General features: G+C 36.7%; 1 protein-coding gene across 4 annotated transcripts in view; it reads right to left on the bottom strand.

The window, feature by feature from the left end:
- The window catches only part of CORIN (corin, serine peptidase), a 128,789-nt gene that overhangs the window by 38,509 nt on the left and 66,489 nt on the right, over positions 1–23,791 (bottom strand). For all 4 annotated transcript variants that reach the window (XM_053976526.1, XM_053976525.1, XM_053976527.1 and 1 more), the window contains exons 6-11: positions 15,842–15,955; positions 11,104–11,211; positions 9,422–9,532; positions 8,747–8,863; positions 5,716–5,814; positions 975–1,206 (exon numbers count right to left, since the gene is read on the bottom strand). In XM_053976526.1, coding sequence (XP_053832501.1) covers positions 975–1,206; positions 5,716–5,814; positions 8,747–8,863; positions 9,422–9,532; positions 11,104–11,211; positions 15,842–15,955 — 781 coding nt within the window. The remainder of the gene's footprint in view (positions 1–974; positions 1,207–5,715; positions 5,815–8,746; positions 8,864–9,421; positions 9,533–11,103; positions 11,212–15,841; positions 15,956–23,791) is intronic.

Genomic DNA, 23,791 nt, shown 5'->3' with positions numbered 1-23,791 from the left:
CAGAAATACAGAATGAGAAGGCTCTAGCAGCCAGTAGGTCAAAGGGCTCTGCCTGTTGGTCAGGTTTATTAGATCTCCTAACCTGCAACAGCTGCTGCTAAGAAAGCCAGGAGACCTACAGAAGACAGTCTCTTTGGAACAAATACAGGCATTACCTTAAAAAGCACAGTGATGTTACTCAGTGAGGATGGTGGAATAGCTACTCTGACAAGCAGAAAACCTAAGTTAGCCTGGCATTCAGGATGATGTGGCACTCCTAATTTAGAAAAGTAAACATTCATTAAAATCTCAGGTTTTGTCGAGCATTTGGATAGGACTTTGCATCAAGCAGTGTACTAATACAAGGAGCTATTACAAAATGCTAATGTTCCAAATTAAATGAATTGATTCCATGTTTAAACACCCTTTATAGTGGCACAATTCTAATCAAACACGCAGAAATGGAAAATACTTCATACAAAGCTCACAGCACCCTTCTTGTCACCTTGCTCAACAGTGGAGTGAGCAGGTTCACAGTGCCCTGGATGAAAAACTGAAGGGTCCTGGCAAACAGGGCTGTATCTGGCCGCTGACTGGGCACCTGTGCTGCTCCTCTGGGTTCAACTGCAGGACCTGTCCTGTTCAGTACATTTATTAAGGGTCTGGATGCAGCAGTTCAGTGCATCATTAGCAAGTTTGCTGATTATACAAAATCAAAAGATGGTGTTGACTCTCAAGGGAAGAGAGGCCTTTGCACTGGGCGATCATCAACGACATGCAATTTAACAAAAACAAATGCCTGATCCTGCACCTAAGATGGAGTAGCACCAGGCACAAACTGGAGAGCAGCCCTCCAAAGAGGGACCTGGGCATGCTGGTCAGCAGTAGCCTTTCCCTATGGAATTACAAAGCAATTTTCAATGAAAGCATAGAATTTGGAAAAACTACTATGACAGACAGTCAAGAATTAAATGAAATATGGTTTAGTATAGTACCTGCAAGGTGGGATCCGCTGATTTGTACGGGGGTCACATTTTGGTACTAAGATTGTACAGGCAAAAAACATCAGGTACTTGTAGCAGTTGGTCTGAACCAAAGCTGGGAAAAGGGAAGACTCCCAGCTGATAGAGGCTTCCTTCTGTGTCCTGTGGCCCAGGTAGTTTGGGTAATAAGTGTAGTTGTAAGGCAAGTTCATACAAAGTTCCAGAGTAATTGGTTCACACTGACCTTTCACAGAGAGAAAACAAACAGAACCACAAGTGGTGTGAGATTAAATTAAATACAGAAGAAATAATTCCATACTTATTTTAAAAATTTATCAGTTAGGGGATATCCTCTCAGGCTTGAGAAACCACAAGGCCCAGAGCCAGAGATCCCTTATAAACCTATTCATACCAGTAAAGGTCGATTTGAATTCTGCCAACCTCATAATCCATTAAGATACTTTTATTTCCTTATTAATATTCATTAACTTTCTGAGCAACACCTTAACTTTAAGGTGATACAACAAACTGTCCTTAAAACAGTACAGTGTGTACTGTACAGCAACAGTTTCCACTGGTGTACCTACTATGTTACCATGACACACCTCACACTGACAGGCAATTGCCAAAATTAGGAAGACAGAGATCATTGGATACTTTGGGTTAGAAAGGATCTCAGGAGGTCTCTACTCCAATGCCCTGATCAAAGCAGGTCAGCTCTGAGGTCTGATCAGCTTTCTCAAGGCTTTAGACAGTCAGGTCATAAAAAAATCTCAGGTGACAGAGACTGCACAATTTCTCTGTATAGAAAACAGAAGCCAGGATTTGCTTTTTATTTTTTTTCTCCTTGTTTACCAAGATCTGAAGGAAGGGACAATTAGAGTATGTATTGCACAAGCACTGAGCAAGACAGACTACGTGCTAATAATTTAATATGGGTAAGACATAACTAATAACAAATGAGAATGATAAGCAAAGACAAAACAGATGCAACAGCTACAAGTCCATATGATTATCTCTATTATAGCTACATACTAAAATCCTCCAACTTTTGGGAGTTTATCACAACAAATTTTGAACTAGCCAAGTATTTTGGATTTTAAAGAATTGTATAGCTTTTGTATTTCTTCTCACATTAGTATTCAGAAACATTTTTCAATTTTCAACCATAATAGAAAACTACAGATAGAACTTCACTTCAATTCAGACTGAAATTCAACTTTTTATTTAGCAATTAAATTATTTAAACTTATTTACTCTGGATATATTGAGAAAGTTTTCCACAAAAAAGTATACCTTTCAAAAGTAAAAAAAATGCATATATTTGCTTATTCTGGGATCAATTATACTTTAATATGATTAGTATTCTCTGTTTATCAGTTGCTAGCATCAGTTGCTAGTACAGTGTGACAACTGTGCCATCCCACAGCTGTATCTTTGAGAGAAGTTGGAAGAAGATCCAACAGTCAATTATTCAGCTAATCAGCAGAACTGGGCACTCTTTCTTGGTCTGGCATTTGGTGTTGTAACTTTTTTCACTATTTACTCCTAATCTGATGATTACAAAGCTTATTTTACATCCAGCTTTTCCTCACTGCTAAATCCTGGCATACTACCAATACTGAACTGTTTCTCTTGTCTCAAACCACTTAGTCACATCTTCAGGATGTACGAGGTTCAATGACTTTAACAATTCTCATCACATTACTGCCATTTCCTTTCCTTCATGATGAACCATCCCTTGTCCTTCAACACTTTTGCCTGAGATGCCCAGATCAGTTTGGGCTGATCTTTTGATTTTGGCCAGTAAACATCTTTCTTTGATGTGTACAGAACTTTACACATTCACCAATATTTCAGGATGATCACAAAAGTATGTGCAATATTCTAAGAGTTTGTATAACATAACATTATTCAAGATTAAAGGGTTGAAATGCACATATACCATTCTCTTTTATTATGCCTTGTATTTATAGGGGTTTAAGTGAATTCTGGAAAAAAATCTAGTCTACTGAAATGCTGCTGGAGGACAGCTCTTTACATGTTTTCATTATGATTATAATTTTCACACTGTTTAGAAAGCTTCCATTACATTATGTGCAAAAGTGTCACTGTAGGTTTGAAAATAGTAACGTTGACTCTCACACACAATTCCTGACAATCCAGAGAGTAATAAACAAAACATATGGTCCAGGGGAACATCTGACTCATTTTAAGTAACCCAAATGTTAGTCTTTCCTTCTGAGTCTGTCCTACAGCCTAAGAGGTCCTGCTACTCCCTTATCTATAATACACGTGAGTACAAACTAATGAGCAGGGAACAAGGAATAGAATTAATTGCATCTTTCATCCTGAATTAAAGAAGAAAGAAACCAAAACAAAATAAAAGTAAAAAAATAACCAACCCACAAAAAAAAAAAAAAAAAAAAAAAAAAAAAAAAAAAAACAAAAACAAAACAAAAAAAAAAATCACCAAAACAAACGAAAAAAAAATCCCAAGCCAACAACAACAACAACAAAAAAAACAAACCACAAACCAAGACATTACCACACAGACTATGCCTGGATTTACGATCTTCCTCTGTTTACTATTAACTTGCTCTATCCATTGGAGTCTCTATAACCACTCTGGGCAATCTGTGTCCAGTCACACTTGCAGTAAAAAAAGTGCTTATTTTCAGAGCTTCATTATGCTCCTGTGCTTCATTTTGTGCCAATTGCCTCTGATCCTGTCACTGAGCCCTGTCTTACTCCCTCCCTTCAGATATCCATTTTGTTATCCCAAATATATTGTAAATACATTATAATGCCAGCCTAAACTGATCTGATATTATCACATTTAGAAGACATCCATCATATTTAATAGTGGGAAATGTGGCCTACACTTTGGAATTTTTCAACTAGATAGTAATCTGGGCCAAGAACTACTGCTTTGTCAAAACTGAAATTTTTCTTGAGAATTCTCATGTCTCACCAAAGACGAAGTAACTCAGGTCAAAATATGAAGAATGAAAATAATATGAAAAAGGACAATAGTACTTCCAGATGTTATGCAAGAAAAAAATCTCTCCCAAACTGTCTTGCTGCTCCATTGTGTATAAACAATTAAATATTCACTGGACTAGAAAAGGACAAAGTGAGATGATCCAGAAGACTAGTTCAGACTGTGTTACTCCTACTAAGAACTACAGATTGTTGCCCATAATATGTTGAGGAAACATCTTCACTAAAAAGCTCTTGGGTTTCTCACAATATGGCATAAGAACATTGCTTTACAATTCAAATATTACTTGTCAAAAATCATAGAATCATAAAGTGGTTTGGGTTGGAAGGAGCCTTAAAGATCATCTTTAAGAGATCCTATTGCTCTTACAGTTAATGGGAAGGTGTAAATCAGATGGAATCAGACCCTTTGAAGCATGCAGGGATAGGATGAGAGGCAAAAGACATGAAAGAACTCCAATTAGTTATATGGAAAATAGGTTTTTAGAATGGCAGTGCTCTAACAGTAAAACAGATCTCTCAGAAAGATTGTGGAATCTCTCTCTTTAACGATAGAGCTGCTCAGCTGCACAAGATCATGGGCAACATAATTTAATTGGCACCGATGTGATCAGGAGTTTGGGCTTGTTACCAAAGTTGTTACCTAGCTTCCTTCTAATGCTAAACATTGTACATAAGATTATTCCTTTTCAAAAACGTAGGTAAAGCACTGCTAGAAGCACATGTAAAACATGTATGCTTTATAAAGTGTATTATAGCTTTACTTTAGCAGCATCTAAAGGCCCCAGCATGAGTGGTGCTTGTCTCAAACACTTGAAGGTAATAGTCACAACTCTAGAGAGAATATGGACTAGCTGACCTTCCCATGTTCATTCTACTCTAAATGGAATGACATTATCCACACAAGCTACCATATAGTATCAAAGCATGCCTTGCAGAGAAAACTGCAGCACAAAGCAATTACACATGAATTGTGTAAAAATAATCTGTAAGTGAAGCCAAGTCTGTCCATCCATCAAGGTGACCTGAACTGATGTGACTGTATTAACACAATACTAAGTTTTAATTAATTTTGAGTTAATTTTTCATACAGTTCTGCCCCACTTTCAAAACATAGACAAATATATTTCTATTGATTACCTGTTCACATTGCACAACTGAGGAAAGCAGCTATTCAGGAACAGTTAGTACAGGAACCTTGCATGGAGTGGTACAGTACAGCACACAGGTATGAGAACACACAGAGCTGAAGACCCTGATCTTCTACTGTTTGTATTGGTCAAAAGTATAATTAGTTTTTACAGTTTGAATACCAAAATCATTCCTTCATAAAGGTCTAAAAGTTCTCCAGATTACTAAATACAGTAACATGGGGTTCTTTATATTTTGGAAATAAATCAGTATCTTCTGCTTTACACTTACACTGTGCTGTTTACTTTACATAGACACTGAATTAAATTAATTAAATGCTAAGAGAAAGTGGAACAGTAAACATCCATGCAGAAAATATATACATTCACAGAAGAGAACATGAAAATACCTCAATGTCTAATGTTATAAATCCTAGTACATCAGTAACCAAGAGCTTTGATAACACATTTGCTTCAACATTGGCCTTTTCAAAACTTAATCATTAAACATGTACATTAGCTAGAAAATTAAAGCATTACTTACTGTGTTCTACCCTGCATCCTCATTATAAACTACAACACCATAAAAGAGTACAGTATGAAGCACATGACCTACTTACTGCAGTTTTCCTGGTTGTTTCTCATCTCACAGGGAGAAGCTCCACAGGGATCAGGGCAGGAAGAGCACCTCTGGTCTCCCTCCTGACAGAGGGTTTGATCTGAGGGAAGTAGAAATGTACTTTCCAAATTATTTACCAGACTAATAAAAATGACTGGAGCATAATGAGGAAGTACAGTGTTTACATAAAAATTAAGTATTTTCTTTACATATTTCAGTAAGTACCCAAAAGCATTTCAAGTGCAGTAAGGAAGAAAAGTGTGCAATACTGTTCAGTTCTCACTTTTCTTACCCCTCTGTTCAACAAAAAAAATTATATCCCAGTTTTTGAATGAGGGGCACGGATCTCTGAAAGACATTTACTACGCAGAATATGAAAAGTTATGCAAATCACATTAAAAAAAGAACAATAGGTCCTAGCTGAAAGAGAACACTGTCTGAATTATTCTTCAATGCCATTCAGTTGATCTGCTTCTCATTTTATGACTGTTTCGCTTGACAATAAAAGACATACTGAAGAAAGTCAGAGATGAAGACTAATTGTCCTCCTCTGACTGGTTAAAAAACGAACAACAACAGAAAGAAATAAAAAAATCCTATGGTCCTAATGATGGACTTCAGAATAAATAAAATCAGCACCTCATCAGAAGTTTCTGAACTACTTGGGTAGTTACTTTATCTGACAAATCCCTGGATTTCTCTCTCTCACAGTTGTGATAGCTCCTTTCCAAACCAGTAAATTCTCTCTTACATGTGCAAAATGAGTAATTAGTTTGCTATTCTGTAAGGAGAGACTAAATAGATGGTGTTTATCATCTTATCCTGTTTAAAAGAGCTTATTGTCCTGTTTGCTTAGTTTTTGTATTGCACTACTGCCCATGAACATCAGTCATTCATCCCTCCACTGGACATACAGAAGGTGCTGAAGATCTAGTTTCAATAACCTTGACAACAATATTGTCTAAAGGAACTGATGATATAATCGTATCTATCATAATTATGTGGATTTACTTCCATTGATACGTTATATATTGAAGCAACAGAGGTAACTTTTTGCTATAGCAATTGACAATCTTATTTTACAGCTGCATCTGATTGCAAAATGGAACTTGAAAGGCAGGAAAAGCCTTTTGACTTCTAAAGCTATCCCAAATATTTACATTAAAATTAGTCTTAAAGTTTGCTCCAAGTCCTTCCCCATGCTACAAGGTAGATTCTTTTAATTCTAGCACAAATAATGCTGAATTTCTACTGACACAATGTACCCTGTCTTTCAAAGAGATCACAGAAACAGTTGTGAGTACACCTACATTAGATTCCTATTGTCACAAAATGAATGAGAGCAGTACTCATAGACAGATGCCATACCTTAAATTTCCTTAAGGCATGCAGTGAAGGACACCACTTATCCAGATGGAGATGAAGCAACAGTCAATTTTAATATCTGAATGTATATACTTGTACTAGGACACAAGATCCCTGTATCATTTTATAGGCAAGGGGAAGTCACTACACCCTGACCTCAAATTTCTATGCTGATTTCTCATATTTACTGTGTTTGTAACAAAACCAGTACTCCATTAACCCTGACTCCACTGACTCTAACACACATACCCAATTTTTAAATTTTATTTGTAGAGCAGAAAAGTCTTTGTGATAAGTGAATGTCACACTACATTTTTTTTTGCAGTCCCTGGAAACAACAAAATATATAAGAAATACAATAGTAAGTTACAAACAAGAAATCTGACTTGCTTTCACATGGACTTTGCAAGGAACTAAAGATGAATGAAATCTAAATTCTGCCAACATATTCCCATGCAAATTAGGATGAATGGGATATAGTTGCCTAAAGAAAGAATTTGCTCTACACAATACTGCAAAATACTGGCTAGAACTTTTTGCACATTGAAGACTTAATAATAAAAACTAGGAAAATGTTTGTATTTAAAAGCTCTGCAGTTTAAAGCCAAGTAGAAAGATCTTTTATCGTGTATCACGATAAAATACATAATTATCACCCCATACTACTGCTTGAATATTTTAACCTATACCTATTCATCATACCAAAAAAAAAAAGAAAATATTTTTAACCATTGCTTCAACATCAAAAGGGAAAAAAGAGGCAGTGAAAACAAAATACATCACTGATTTCTAGCCCACATCTGTAAGACAAATGGAGGATAAAAGAATTCATAGGATAAGACTGAGACTGGACATCAAGAAAGAAGAATCAAAGGTGAACATTTTGTGAAAGTGTACAACCAGAACTGAGGAGAAAAACTTGTTTTTAAGATTGCCACAGTCAGATCTAGAAGATTTTTAATGCAAGACCTCTTTATAATGTCAACATTAAAAGTGAAGAAAAATAATGATAATTTCTGTGTTTCAGCCTCTCAGGTATTTTTTTTTTTTGAATGAAAGTATTTAAATTGGAGTAGGAAGATCCCAAGAACTTTCTATGAAAAGAAAGGACTGAGTAACATGCTTATGAAAGGATTTCTTTTAGACTGGTTTCCTAAAGACACAAGGCTTATAGAATCACACTGCCGATCTATTTTATGATAACAAGTCTTTTCTACTTTTCTAGTAACTATTAAATATCCTGTCCTATTACCACTATACTTGCCAACACTAACTTTCTGCATAGGGTTAACTATTTTCATTTCTTTAAAATAAGATTCATTTAAAAAAGACACTAATAATTCTTGCATTGAAGAATGGCTGCAATCTGAACCTATACCTTACCAGGAATAAGAGAATTACATGTGAGAAATACCTTCAGATTCTGAAATCATTATAACATAACCACATTGAGTGGTCCCCACTTCTTCATCTTTTTTAATAATTTTAAGTATTACAAGAAATCTGCTTACAAATGCCTGTGTGAAAGCGCACACCAACCAGCCTTAGCAAGTGTTACTTGAAATGTAAAGAAAATCATTTGTCAGACAGCTTTAGCTAAAGGTACTGTGGAACGTAGCAGTCAATGGTAGGTTTAGTAAGAAGAATAAAATGAGGCATATCCTTACTTTCACTGCAGTTTTCTTCATCACTTCCATCTTTACAATCATTATCTCCATCACACTGGAATGCACTGGGAATGCACTGCCCATTTCTGCACTCCACCAGACCCTGACTGTGACATGCTAGAGAGAAAAAAAATATTAAAAAGACAATATTCTGACCAATGAGCTCAGTGAAGCTCTGCATTATATTTGAACATCACACTGAAGTTATTTTAGGAGGAGCTGATAGCACTGCGTAGCACTGGAGATCAGGAGGCACTTCTCTTTATGTGTCAGCTAATTTTTCTATAGCTACAGCTGTGCTGATCTTTACCTACAGAGACTGAAACTATAAATGCCAGGTATTAGCAACAACCTGAGATGAAGTCTTAACTTCCCCAAGGAAAAAAAAAATGCAAATAATTTTTACTCATATAATGGGAACATTACAATTAACAAAAAGCTAATTCTGTAATTAACAAGAAGCTCTAACACAAAGCAATACCTTACTTCTCAACAAAGGCAACAAATGTTTAGTTTGCTGCTGCTGTCTACTGAAAATGGACATTTGTCAAGTGTGAACTTCTGAAATAAAATAAATTTATAGTTTTGACTTTCAAGTGAGTACACTAGTTATCTTTTTTTTTTTTTCTAGTTTACAAAGAAAGAAAAAATAATTTAGAGATTAAGGGAACTTACAGCAATTGATCTCATCTGATTTGTCCATACAGTCATGGTCACCATCACACACCCAATCAGCTGTTATACATCTCCCCTCTCCACACTGGTGATGTGTCACTGGATTACAATCTACATAAAATGCAAATTTGAAGGAAAAAAAAAAGGATGCTAAGTTACCATTTGTATATTTTATATTACTGATCAATTGTTCTATGCTTATTAGGTAATCTTCTTATTATTAATGAGGCACTTTGCATTAATAAATTATATTAAGAATTTTTTCTATCTGCAGACTTTTTTGCAGATGGTAGTTACACATATTCTTAATTGTATTGCCAGTATAGTGATGCACTCATTTCTTCTCCCAGGTGCACAGCTGTGACTATTTGTAAATAAACAAGTTTCTAAGATTTGTTAAGCCCGTTAGAAGATCTGGCTTACCATCTCAGGGAATGCTTTTCAGTTAACCAACATTTTCAGTAGCCATCAGAGAAAATAATTTCCTTAATTTATTTTTTTTTACTAAGAAATTTTAAAAAATGTTTCTCAACTTCAGAAACTATATTTTTAGCATGTACTTGGAATTTTCCATAAGAATTATCTACAAAGAAATTATTCCGATTAGTCATCTTACTCTTTCTACCTGAATGCACAAAGAAGAGCATTCTGTTGAGCACACTGACTTTACATCAAAATAAACAGAGAGATTAGACACAGTCCAGTCCTCCAAATCTGCCATGAAAACCAATTATAGAATGCACAAAAACTTAGATTTTAAAAATTGTATAGAAAAAAACCTATGTCAAGGTAGGAAAGATAGGAGACAGATCAACATTTACAAAAACTTAATAATCTTTAAACTAGGATTATTTATGAAAAATAACACACTAAATAACCAAAACTGACAAGAGAATATTGAAAAGTCTTAGAGTGTGCTTAATTTGAAGAAATAAAAAAAAAATCTCAGAAAAAGAAGTGCTTTGATTTTCAGTTTTTATATTCTTTGTGTTCTTCCTTAGAAAAGTAAAAGGAAAAAAGGGAGAAATAGTATTTTAACTGTTAAAAATTATCTTAGAAAAGTTAATTGTTCTCAGGTGTAGTAACAAGACCAGAAGTTAGTAAAAATAAGGCTTTCTAAGTTTCCCAATATTTACATGTTAAGATTTTTCTTTTTTATTGGCAAAACTTCATTGTTTCTCCTGTGGAAGTTAAGTATAGGCAGATACATATAGTAGGCAGGTAAGTGTCATGAGAACATGCAAAGTTGATTGACAAGAAAGAAACAGAATTTGATAATCAAAACATATGACTTCACTATCAATCTTATATAAAAACAGCTCAGCTATAAAACAGTTGGCACCACCAGTGCCCTCATATAGTTTGCTTTACTCTCAGTTAAATCCAGTCAAGCTAGCAAGGAAGCATCTTTTGCAATTAGTTTAAAGCAAATTGAAAATAGCAGTATTTCTTATAAAATTTATAATTTCTTATAAATCCAAACCCTTCAAGATTTGGATTGACCCAGAACTCTCCTTTAAATCTTTTCAAATTGCATATAGAATCTGACAGTTGTTTTCACTATGTTCAAATACAGTAAGAGCAGGGTATATTACTCTTTCAGTAGTTTAAGGAAAAGGTTTACTGACTTAGGCAGTCCTGATATCTTAAAGACTTTAGAAAAACACAAAACTTTCATTTACCACAATTTTGTTCATCACTAAGGTCTCCACAGTCATCGTATCCATCACAAACAAAGGTATAATTGAGGCATTTTCCCGTGTCGCAACGAAACACATCATCACTGCAATCTACAAAACAAAGCATGTAAAATGTTAAGAGTTGCATTGGAACATTCATATCAAGTATGAACCCTGGAATGTACTGACTACACACAAGATTAGCTAAAGATACCTTACAACTTACACCTCTGAATTAATACTGGTGTGTACCAGTTTATAAGAAACTAATCTGGAAGAGTATGAAAAATCAAAAGCCATTTTTAGAAATTTTTGCTCTCTCCCTACCAGGTGTTTTTTTTGATCAATACCATAAGGAAAGAGTGCTCTGGTTGCACATAGAGACCTAAATGTCTAATTAATTTATACACATAAAGCTCTCACGAAATGTTGTAGGCTTCACCATTGCAAATTACTAGGAAAATCCTGAGTACCTGATGTGGCTATTAAGTGGAAATGAAGATTCTGACAGAAAAATCAAGATCCTTAGACCCTGCTTTTGAGCCTGCTTTTGGTCTTAAAATGGTTCCAAATGAGCTTTATGCTTAACACAGTTTGGAGCTCAGATTTGGCCTGGTACCTTCTCATCAAGAAATTCTTACTGTCAGCCCTAAGTTTAACTTTTTTTCATTGGATTGGATGCATCAGTAAAGCCTGCCAGGTATTCTCAGAGAATAACAATAATACTTGAATAATATCACGTTCAATAAAACCACAGAATCTTTGTTGTAGTTAGGTGAGTTGAAGATAAATTATGGTTTGTGGTATCTGGTCCTGTCAGTAATAACTTTTGCTTTCAAGCACACAGCTAGGAAGTGGGTAACTCAGTTTCATCGCCTTCTTCTAGACTTTTCCTTGACCTCTAGCTTTCCAGGGAGAATGCCGAGATATAGAATAACTGGGTAGGCAATACTGCCTTCCTGTTGGAGCTATGCCACTGGAACCAAGGAAGTCCTTTGTGCCCATTCTTACTGGCAAATGTGGGCATTTTAAATGAGTTATTCCCTGGAAAACAGAGAGAGAGAGCTCAAAAAGCAGGGACTGGAACAGAAGTGCCTCCTTTCTTCTGAGATGATCAACCACAACATAGCAGAATCATGCTACAACTTCCCTCCCTACTCTTGGAATGTGATTCCAGTGTTCATGATTGCACAGTGGCTTCCCTTTGAAAGCAGGGTGTCCTTCTAAGGATATTACACACTGAAAGGTGCAGAACTCTTCCAGAAAGTGCCGTGGGGTTTCTACCCCTTCAGACCAATGTCAACCAAGTGTTTCACTTCCTAGGTGAAAAAAAACTCTGGAACTTGAACATGAGTCACTTCCTCCCCTTCCCCCAAAGAAATATGACTGCTTTCTTCCAAGTTTCATATTATCTTAGAAAGTCCAAACAGAATTTATAGCATAATAAGAAGGAATGCTTCAGGATATGAAGTAAAATAATATGGCTGAGCCATAAGCTACATACTCAATAGTTAATTCAGCTTCAAAAAGAACCATTATTCATAAAACAGGGAATACCACACCAAATGAAAATAAATTTAGGTTCTTGCTTTCTGTAAGCAGACCAACACCCAGCTGAGAGTAAATGCTAAACATCACTTGTTTTGAATATGCAACAGCGTGAAGTACTCTGGCAACCTTTAATCTTACTGATCAGTTTGTAACTCTGACAGTTTCTATGCTTCTTCCACTGCTCCTCCTGCAAATGAAACAGAACTGCCTTTTTCTATGTTATTTCCTCTGGATAAATTTACTGTTAAATTTCCATTCATACCACCATTCTTGTTTCCATCTTTGAAGCTGCTGCAGTGTCCTTTAGGGTAGACAACTCACAGACCCACACAGACATGGTACACAAAAAGAATACAAACTTCCTTACAAGGAAGTAAGATTCACTTGATGAAAATCTAGCAGCCTCAATATATATTTTCTTCAAGATGTTGGCAATAATGTATTGTAAAAGTAGTTGGTTACTCTGTTAAGTAAGATGGGCGCTTGGCAGCTGCCACTTGTAAAAGGCTCAACTTTAAAAGGCTCAATTCTATAAGTGATGGCAATATCCCCATTTTCACAAAATTAAATACAAATTCCTATTCTGTGCTCCACTAAACACAAATGAAGTCTGGCAAATCTTTTGCATTCAACAACTTGGCCCTGAGATAAGCTCAGCTGGTAAAAGCACGGTGCTAATAAAGCCAAGGTAGCAGGTTTGACCCCTGTATGATCCAGATCCAGAAGGACCTGCTGCACACTGGTCTGGGCAAACCCCCTCAAAATGCTACTCTCTAAATTGGAGAGAGATGGATTTCATGGGTGGACTGTTCGGTGGACAAGGAACTGGTTGGACAATCACGTCCCAAGGGTCAATAGCTCAGAATCCCAGAAGACATCAGTGACCAGTGGTGTCCCTCAGAGCTCTGTACTGGGACCAGTGTTATTTAATGTCTTTAATAATAACATAGATGAAGGGATCAAGCACAGCCTCAGCAAAGCTGCAGATGAAATGGGGAGATGGTGTGGATGTCAAACTGAGTGGTGTGGTTGAGACACCTGAAGGATAGGATGTCATACAGAGGGAGCTGGACAAGCTCAAGAAGTGGGCACATGGGACTCTTGTGGTCTAACAAGATCAAGTACAAGGTTCTGCACCTGGGTCAGGGAAAACCCTGGTACCAATACGGGCTGGAGGATGAACAGACGGAAAGCAGCCCTGCCAAAAAAACTTGGGGGAACTGGTAGATGAACAGCTGCACATGACTCAGCAATGTGCACTTGCAGCCCAGAAAGCCAATTTTATCCTGGGTTGAATTAGAAGCAGCATGGCCAGAAGGCTGAGGAAGGTGATTCTGTCCCTCTGCTTTGCTCTTATGAAAGCCCACCTGGAGTGCTGCATCCAGCTCTAGGTCCCAAAGCACAGGAAAGACATGGAACTGTCAGAAGCGGTTCAGACAAGACTACAAAAATGACCACAGGGATGGAACAGCTCTCCTTTGAAGAAAGGCTGAGAGAGTTTGGGTTGTTTCTCCTGGAGAAAGAGTAGCCCTTCTCCACTTTAGGGAAGCTTATAGGAAAAAGATGGGGACAGACTTTTAGCTGGGCCTGTTGTTATAGGATGAGGAGTAATAGTTTTAGAAGAGGGTATTTTTAGACATAAAGAATAAATGTTTACAGTGAGCATGGTGAAACACTGGAGCAGGTTACCCAGAGAAATGGTAGACACCCCATTCCTGGAAACATTCAAGGTCAGGTTGGATGGGACTCTGAGCAACCTATTCTTTCATTTAATGAGGTGACTTAAGACTTTGAGAGGGGCAAGGACTGCAAGAAACACAGCATCTTTATCAGCCAAGCTTTCAGGCAAATAGGTCTTCCTTCAGTTTTGCTCTTTCTGCTATATAATTCAGGAAAATCTTATTTGACCTCCACACCCTCTCCTCAACTCCTACCAAGCATCCTAATGAAAGATTTCCTCTGCATATAAGCCCTGTATTATTAAAAAGACAAGGTTTCCTTTCAAAGGTAACCTTAGCTCATGATATTTATGCCTGTTTTTTCAAGACATGTAATGTATTTATTCTTTTACTACTATTTTCTTCTTTTCTAATTTTTTCTTTTTTATTTCTAAAAGAACTTGAGAGCCATAGTCTCAATAGGCATGTTTAAATTTCTGAGCTTACTTTAAATCTAAAGCTAACAGGAAAAAATGGAAAATAAAAACATCCAATACTTTTTACATAATAGACATTATCTCAACTTCCATGAAATTAATTGTAGGCTATTAAAGGAAAAGCAGGCTCTAGCCTTATTCATACTGAGACCAGGAGGAAATTGCTGTCCTCGTTTATTCCTTGGAGTATCCCAGATAAAATCTAACAACAACTTCCTTAAAAGCAGCTTTGTGAGTCTTGGAATGCCCAGGCTCTTAAATCACTAGTAAGAACTAACCTTTTGAGTTGAGTCTAAGCTACACAGTCTGGCATTTTTCAAAGTCTGAATGAGAAATCCTGTTTTGTGGCATCATGTCCTGCTATAGTCCCTATTTAGTAATTTTTCCAAATCTTCCTCTGTTCTTTTTCTTCTTGCCTTCTCATTGTTTTCTTACGGTACATTTGCTCCACTTTTCTAAAGGTGTTTGTAGCCCAAGGTGTTTTGTTAACACAGAAAAACACATAGGAACTTATCTAAAGACATGTACTACCACAGACAAATAAATAAAAAATTAAGCGATCACATGTGTACATTCTACTGCAGCACATACTGGGATTAATTTAAATAAATCACATCTAGGGTTGAGACCAACAAAACTTTCTTAACAGATGGTCTTGCATCTAGTCTAAAATCAATGTCAAGGACCAGGATAAAGCTACAACTAACAGCATTCAAATGTGCTCCTTTCTGATGCACACTACTGATCCATTAAAAAAAAAAAAGCAAAACAAAACAAAAAACCAAACACTTCTTATTTCCACATAGCTCCTTTCAGAGTAACTGCATCAAGGCATAAAATTTGATCAAAAGCACATGCTGTGGCCAGAGTGAGCAAAGCTAAACACAGTCCATAACAGCTGACAGAGTCCAAATGTCAATATATGCAAACACTATGCAAAGCTCTTGTTCTGTGCCAATAGCCTGCTTCAGCTTGCAGGTTTCCCTGAACGGATTCAGTACTTCAGCAGAACACTGCAAGGTTTAAGAAACTTACTACAATGGACCTCATCACTCCAATCATCACAGTCATTGTAGCCATTACAGTGCAGTTTCCTTGGGATGCAGATCCCACTGGCACACAAGAAACTCTCCTCTCCTCCACACAGTGCTGTAAGAGAGCAGAAAACACAGAATGTGGAGAAAAATCATTAGCATCAACACTATGAAGTTAGTGATACTAGAGTTAAACTGATATTCAGTATTTCCCACAGGGATTGAAATATATTTCCAATTTGGAAAACGTTAGGATAGCTCTCAGAGGAACATCACTGAATGCAAGAAGGTCAAGAGGAAAACCTAAAAGAGAAAAAAATCTCAGTTTTTGAGATAGAAAAAACTATTTTAAAACTTCTATCAGTGAATGACCCATTTTAAAAGACTTCAACAGGCAGTCATGAAAGGACTATTACACCTGTTAAATCTGCCCCTGGGATGAAGGAAGGAGCCTTATGTGCTCATGTGGAATATGCCTACAAAAATATAATAATTTCTGCTTAAGACTGGCTTTACTGAACAGCCCTTTGGCATTCCTCACAGTTTGCCCAACCAATAGGTATACAGTGGATGCTGTGAGATATCACCTAGCACTGGGCATGCTTTTTCAGTATTTTTCAAAATTGACAAATAGCTGCAGCTTGCACTGGTTGCACATTCAACTATTTATCTAGATTTTTAACTTTATTTGTGGTCCTAGAATACCAGTCTTTTCTATCACACTATGGCAATGTCTGTACACACAAACACACACACTCTCAGCACCCTCATTATTAGTTTTAAATTTTGTCAGCAGGAGATTTTTTTTTCAACATACTTACTTTCTTTTCTAAGCCTCACTATTATCCCCAAGAAACAGGGCAAACTTAGACTTAGTTAACTGAAACACACACTCCTTATGGAAAATTCGTTTGTAATAAAAACTTAGGAATAATTTCAAAATCTTTTGCATGACATTTCCAGGTGTACTGTCCACATGGACAGCAAATAATTTTCATTTTGCAATATAAACATCATTTTCTAGCTGTGTAACGAGAACATGGTTATTGCAGTGAAAGCTGCTCAGGCAATGTATTTTAAAGGAGGTAAACTCCTAACTCTAACTTTACTGAACGGGGTCCTGATTAGGTGCCCTAATACTAATTTAAACCAAACTGGTTTGTGCCATTTAATATTTGTGACTCTTCATCATCAACAAGGTAGTGCAAAACCTCCAGCATCATCCTTTTGCACAACCTTATGATGTGTTCCTCAGTAGGTTCCCTCACACTGTGGTTGGACACATTTCCTAACCTCTAACTGAAGTTGCAGCCTTACCTGTATTCTACCAGTTTTAGAAGGGTATTATGAACTGCAAAATAGGATAGCCTTAAGACAAACATGAGGTTAGAGAACATTCACAGTCTCATTTTATAGCATGAACAATGACGCCATGAGATATTAAAGTGAAATTTATAAGGACCAATGAATAATAACATCTAAGACACAAAAATCAGCATGTGATTTTTTTTTCTTTTTTGAGGGTAAAGACGGATGTCATTTTACATGTTCAAAGAATAGCTCTTGTTGCCTTTACTTGTAGCTGCAAATGCCTCAGTTGCAAATAAACTCCAGCTATACAAATGAAGAGCCCAGTTAGCTGGAAGTGTTCAAAGAACAGTACAGAAAATTTTTATTCGAGTGTCTTGCTCAGCATGGTCATTGCAACAGTGACAGGGCAAGAATCTCATTTCACATGATAATGTCACACTTCATTATGAGCCAATTTTTTTATTTCTCCAGTTCCCTGCCCTATACACTGCACTTCCTGATTTCTGCAGTCACTAAGCTCTACAGGGACCCCTAGAAACAACTGACTTCCTTGGCATGGAAGTACTAGTTCCCTGGACACCAGAGTTTATCCCATGGATGATGATGTCAGGTAAAAATACAATATGATAGCATCATCAAAATTTTGTAATTCATCATACAAGAAAGGGTTGGAAAGGCAACTTTAACTAATGGGTAATCTTATATTTTTATAACTTGGCTTTTACACAGTTTCCTTCATGTTTAAAAAGGAAAAGAGCATAAATAAATCAAAAGGAACTACCTTGATTTGCTTTGATGGAGATCTCCATCGGTACAGAGCTTCACTGGTACTAAGACAGCAAGAGTAATGAACTCCTGTCTTTTGTGTGAATATGCCAATTTGGCCTGGGAGAATGAAAGTTAACAGCAGGAATATCTGATAACTTTTCTTACAGATCAGAAGAGAAAAGGTTCCAGGGTCCCATATTAATTCTGGGCTATGAAGAGAAGTATGTTGAAGCACTTATAGGTCATCCTGACTCTGCCTCCTTAATACATCTCTGTCATGTTCTGCTCCCATCCCAAGCCACTTCTCCATTTCTGCACACCTGAAGTGAGCATATTCCTGTTTACCTTGTATGTTATACAAAAAACAAGAGGAAGCATGAAATTAGTTTATCTCAGTTTTAGCTTCCAGCTGCAATCAGAAGGAATCTTTAGAAATTTTAATCTCACCTCTTGCAGTCTTCTAACAGGTAGTGACTGGATATGTTTGGTCCAGTTAGTGCAGTGTTCAGGGTAAGGAGAGTACAGACACAGTGGACAGTACCTCCAATGATTGTAATTTCTGCTCTCTACCAAGCTTGTGCAAGAAGTTTTCAGTAGGCTGACCATTCCATCATACCTCCAAAGATCAGATTTTAATGGAAATTATAAAAGCCTTATCTAATGCTGTAAAAAACCCACTTTTGTTGAATGTTAAATTTTGGTATTTGATCTGGAACCTGGTGGATTTAGGTATGCAAGCATTTATAAGACTTTACTGAACAAAGGCTACACACTCACAAACCCTGGAACTGTTCAAAAGAAAGCAGCAGCAGCAGAAGAAATAATGCCTGAAATAGATGTGTGAAATAGGAAAAATACAGACCAATCCACGCAAAATTATTACAAATGGCAAAGATGTTATTCTAAAGAAATATGCTGGGAAATGCTGATTACTGATACCTTCATAAAAAATTTACACATGTATTAATAAAATCATGCAAATATATACACACACACACAAACTCCTGAAGAAGAATGCTATGTAAAATGAGCCCAAATAAAATGGAAGCAATCCTTGCTAATAGCGAAACTTGCTGGTTTTAATCCTTACCTAGAAAGTTTTACAATCTGGAATAGCTTCCAAAATCCTGGATTAAACACCACAGGCAGCAAAAAGAGTTTTATTTTACCTGTGTCTGGTGCACTATCAAAAGTGTCTTTGAGGAGGCAAGATCTTATGTGCTGTACTTTCCAGCTAAATTACTCGAATGTCATCTATAGAAGATTATGTGGTAAGGTCCCTGAAAAGCTGCAGAGAGCACAGACTGAAATAAACATTATTCTACCACCCTCAAGATTGACATCTGGTTGTATTTCAAGGTATAGCAACAGATAAAGCATTCTATAATTGTGAAAATGACCATGAAAACTGCTGCAATTTTTTTTTTTTTGTCAAGCGAAGAGGAGACCATATTTACTATCTAATGCTATGGAAGAAGTAAGAAGTATTAAAACAACCAAAATGCACTGCTCTTCAAGCAATACACTGCAATCTGTAACATTCTAGAACACAATACTAGGGATGCTAAAACATACATAGACCCATGTAACAAAGGGACACATTAATACAATAAAAAGCTATGGCAGGTCACAAATTACATTAAAATCCTTGAATCTCAAACAGATGGAAAATGCAGGAGTATTTGGAAAAGTGCTGCCATAGTCTTGGCCTGTTCTCCTTTTCTGGGCATTTGATTTTGTCAGCTTTTGGAGTCAGAATTATGAAACAGGTGAACTTTTTCCCTTACCCAATATAGTCATAATAGCACAACAGAACACAGAAGAACCTTTGTATTCTCTCACTTTCAGGTTTTCATCACCTGCTCCCTATACCATGTATGTACCCTGCAGAATAGTCTGTGCATCTTGTTGCTGTCAATTCTAGAAAGTTTTGATACTATGACCACAATAATGGAATTAGAAAAGCTGGCAACTCCTTACCCCCAGGTAATTGTTCATTTCTCTATTTCCTTAGGATGCAAAATCCTGTGGGAGAAAAAAGACAAAAGACCTTTTTCTTTCACTCAAGTGATGTGGCCTAAAAAGGCCACATAAGAAACTCCAAGCTGGTAAAGAAAAAGGCAAAAAACAGGAACACAAGCAGAATAGGAGAATAAAAACCAGAGAACACAACAAAATATAATCCAGGATGGACATAATTTAAGAGTGATTTTGTGGGGGAAATAGTTTAATCAACCGTGCATGTTTTTTCACATGAAATACCACAACAATCCTGAAAAACATTTTGTTTTCCTTGAAAAATTATTCCATAATTGCTGGTTTTGCAGCTGTTTAGCATCATTGTTACACAAATCATCTCTCTCTCTCTCTCCTTTTCACTACATTAAGTAAATGTAAGGTCACAAAGAAAGATAGCATCTTCCTGATTTTTAAAGCTTTTTCTCAGAAAAATTATCTCCTGGATGTATATAATTATATTGCCTATAAAAAAAGAAATACCTGTTGCAATCAGGTATTCAAATTCTCTACTCAAAGTTATTCCTCAAAGACAATTCTCTTAATTAATACCAGTCTGAATGAAGCTAGGGGTGACCTAATTGCAGCCTTCCAATACCTGCATGGAGCCTACAAGAAAGATGGAGAAGAACTTTTTACAAGAACGTGTAGTAATAGGACAAGGTGAATGGCTTCAAACTGAAAGAGAGTAGATAGATATTAGGAGATATTAGGTATTGTATAGATTAGATATTAGGAACAAAATCTTTACTGTGAGGGTGGTGAGGCACTGGAACAGGTTGCCCAGAGAAGTTGTGGATGCCTCATCTCTGGAAGTGTTCAAGGCCAGGTTGGATGGGGCTCTGAGCACCCTGGTCTAGTGGAAGGTGTGCCTTACTATGGCAGAGGGGTTGGAACAAGATGATTTTTAAGGTCCCTTCCAACCCAAAATCTCATGACAATGAAGTGCAGTTCAGGCCACTTGTGCACCACTTCTTTAACAGAAACAGACATTCATTCCTAATGTCTCTTTAGCAAAAATACAAGTGAACAATGTCTCATAACTCTGTACTGTAATTTACATTGTTTTGTTGTATAAACAGTAGAAGCATCATATTCACTGCTGCTTTTGAAAGCATTTTACAATTCAAATTAACAGAAAAATAACTTCAGGGTTCATTTGAGAGCTCCATGTTAATCTTAGATTAACATGGTTAATCTTAGATTACTGTGTTGCTTTACTTCTCATTCTCACTTCTCTACTGGGTTTTCTTCCGATATGGGTTTAACACCAACAGTTATGTTGGCTGGTCAAAGCTAATAACATAACATTATAAACACTCTCAGTTGAGAGAGAGAGAAAAGCAGAGCTGAAATTTTTCTGTGAGTAGGGATATGAGTAACAGCCCTCAGGAAGGTTTCTGTGATTTCTCATTCCCCCCAGAATGCATTATTGGTTACATGTGGAGTGAATGATAATTCATCCTGCTCACCCCCTTACATGCTCATTTCTCATTAGACCTGTGAAACCAGTTCAACCACCTATCTTAAATCTCAAAACATAAACTCTTACAACTATTATTAGGGTAGCTGATTTTCTCATTAGACAATTCACTCATTCACTCTCATCACTCATTCTCAGTGACAAGTACTCACTTGTCACTTGTGTAAACAGATATCAATCTGAAGGACATCAGCCTTCAGACTTTCATCTTTTTCTCAGTGACTCACCATACATCAGGGATGTATTTCATAATAGATTTCCCACAGTGGTATTGTACACTCAATTTCCAATGTTTGTGGAGCTAACTTTTAGACAAAGAGACAAATATTAGCTATGATACACAAACCAGTATGTATCCTCAAGAAAATCCCTACTCTAAGCAATAGACATTTTTTAGGAAAACTGTTAACTATTTCCAGGATAAATGCTCTGGATTCTAACTATAACATGACTCAAGCATATTTTCTCCAACAGGGCTTGGAACTACGACATTCAAGGATTTTTTGGAGGAGTGATAATCTTCAATTCAGAAAATGTGGAGGATATGGAGTTTTTAGCCACAATCAGACAAAAATAAACAAGAGATATCAAGAGAAAGTTTTCTTTGGAATTGGGTGACTGGGTGACACTGTACAAGCATCTGTGAAACAAGCGGGTACAGTAGTCAGACCTTAAGTTTGAAAAACACAGGATATAACTAAAGATGAAAAAGAGAATTACATCACACAAAACAAATTATATGCAAGGCATATGTGGGCAGGGAAAGATTCACTGCATGTAATCTGGAGGCACCAAACACCTAAAGAAATCACAGAGTTGAGAAATAAAGAGTCATAAGCCAAGGACATGCTCTTGAAATTTCTAGGAACTGAATCCTGAGAAGAGTGTGAAAAGCAGTTTTTGCTGAGCACTAGATGAAAAGGGATTACAGCAGAGAATCAGCCTCAGCTGTTTGGCTCTACTGTGGTCAGAGAAGTAAATTCTCTCAAATATACAAACTGCAGAAATAAATATTCAAGAACAGTACAGTTTATTTCTGTAGGAGAAGCAGCCTAGTGAACCCAAACTCTTACCTTTTTCAGTCACAGAGGAATCATATTAGAACCATTCTTTTAAATAAAAAAGAAGGTCAAAATATTCTCTTTAGTCTTAGAATCATAGAATGGTAGGAGGGCTTGAGTTGGAAGGGACCTTAAAAATCATCTTGTTCCAACCCCTCTACAACAGTAAGGCACACCTTCCACTAGACCAGGTTGCTCAGAGCTCCATCCTATCTGGCCCTGAACACTTCCAGGGATGGGGCATCCACAACTTCTCTGGGCAACCTGTTCCAGTGCCTCACCACCCTCACAGTAAAGATTTTGTTCCTAATATCTAATCTAAATCTACTCTTTTTTCAGTTTGAAGCCTTTCCCCCTTGTCCTGTCACTACATGCTTTTGTAAATAGTCTGTCTCCATCTTTCTTGTAGGCTCCCTGCAGGTCCTGGAAGACAATTCAATTATAGTCTCTCATTCTACATAAAAAACCATTAATATCCAAGCATCATGCACAATAAAAAATTTAATTTTAAAAAAACCTTTTGTTTTATACAACAGGATGTCAGAACTGACAGTAAGTAGAATAAGGGTCTCCACAGTCTGTCAGGTAGGAGCAGCAAATCTCACAACTGGCTCTACATTTCTTCCCCTGGTGAGAAAGAGCAAGCTTCCACTGAGTACTTACCTGTAATTTCTGCAGTTCACTACCAGATGAATACCAACCCTGCCATACAGATTATGGAATAATCATTAACCAGGCATTATTCTTAAAAGCTCCTTCTCTAGCAATAGTAAATATATCATTTTAGCCACAGGCTATTCTGAAATTTGAAAGTTTCATAAGTGACAAAATCTCTTCTGGTTTAATCTAAGTTCAGCCATCGAGATTTGGTGGGGCTTTTGAACACTCTGACCAGCTGTAACAAATAATGCTTACAGCAACCCTGTAAGCTAAAAGGACACTTTTAGTCCCATTTTACATAGGAAATTTGAGGCATGGAAAAAAAAAATAAATTTAATAATTACTTTCTTACTGTTCCAATTTGGAAAGATCCATTAGACCTAATTTTTTCACCATACATATCATATATATTTTTATCATACAGTTAAGAGAGCAGCTTTCACTAGAACAACTTGCACAAAATACCACAGGACCCTATAATAAAAACTTGTGGACAGTGTTCAATTTAACTGGCATTCATTCAGCTTCAACAAGACACAATCCTTTGGATCTTTCCCTACCTCAGCCAGTACAAAAGTTCCCACTGATGAAGGCAGATATGGACTCCTTTACTTCATGACTCTTCAAAAATATGCCTTTAGAGCTGGAGAGA

The sequence above is a fragment of the Vidua macroura genome, chromosome 4, assembly GCF_024509145.1.
Source record: "Vidua macroura isolate BioBank_ID:100142 chromosome 4, ASM2450914v1, whole genome shotgun sequence".
NCBI classification, from domain to species: domain Eukaryota; kingdom Metazoa; phylum Chordata; class Aves; order Passeriformes; family Viduidae; genus Vidua; species Vidua macroura.
This window is presented reverse-complemented; position numbering and strand designations above follow the sequence as displayed.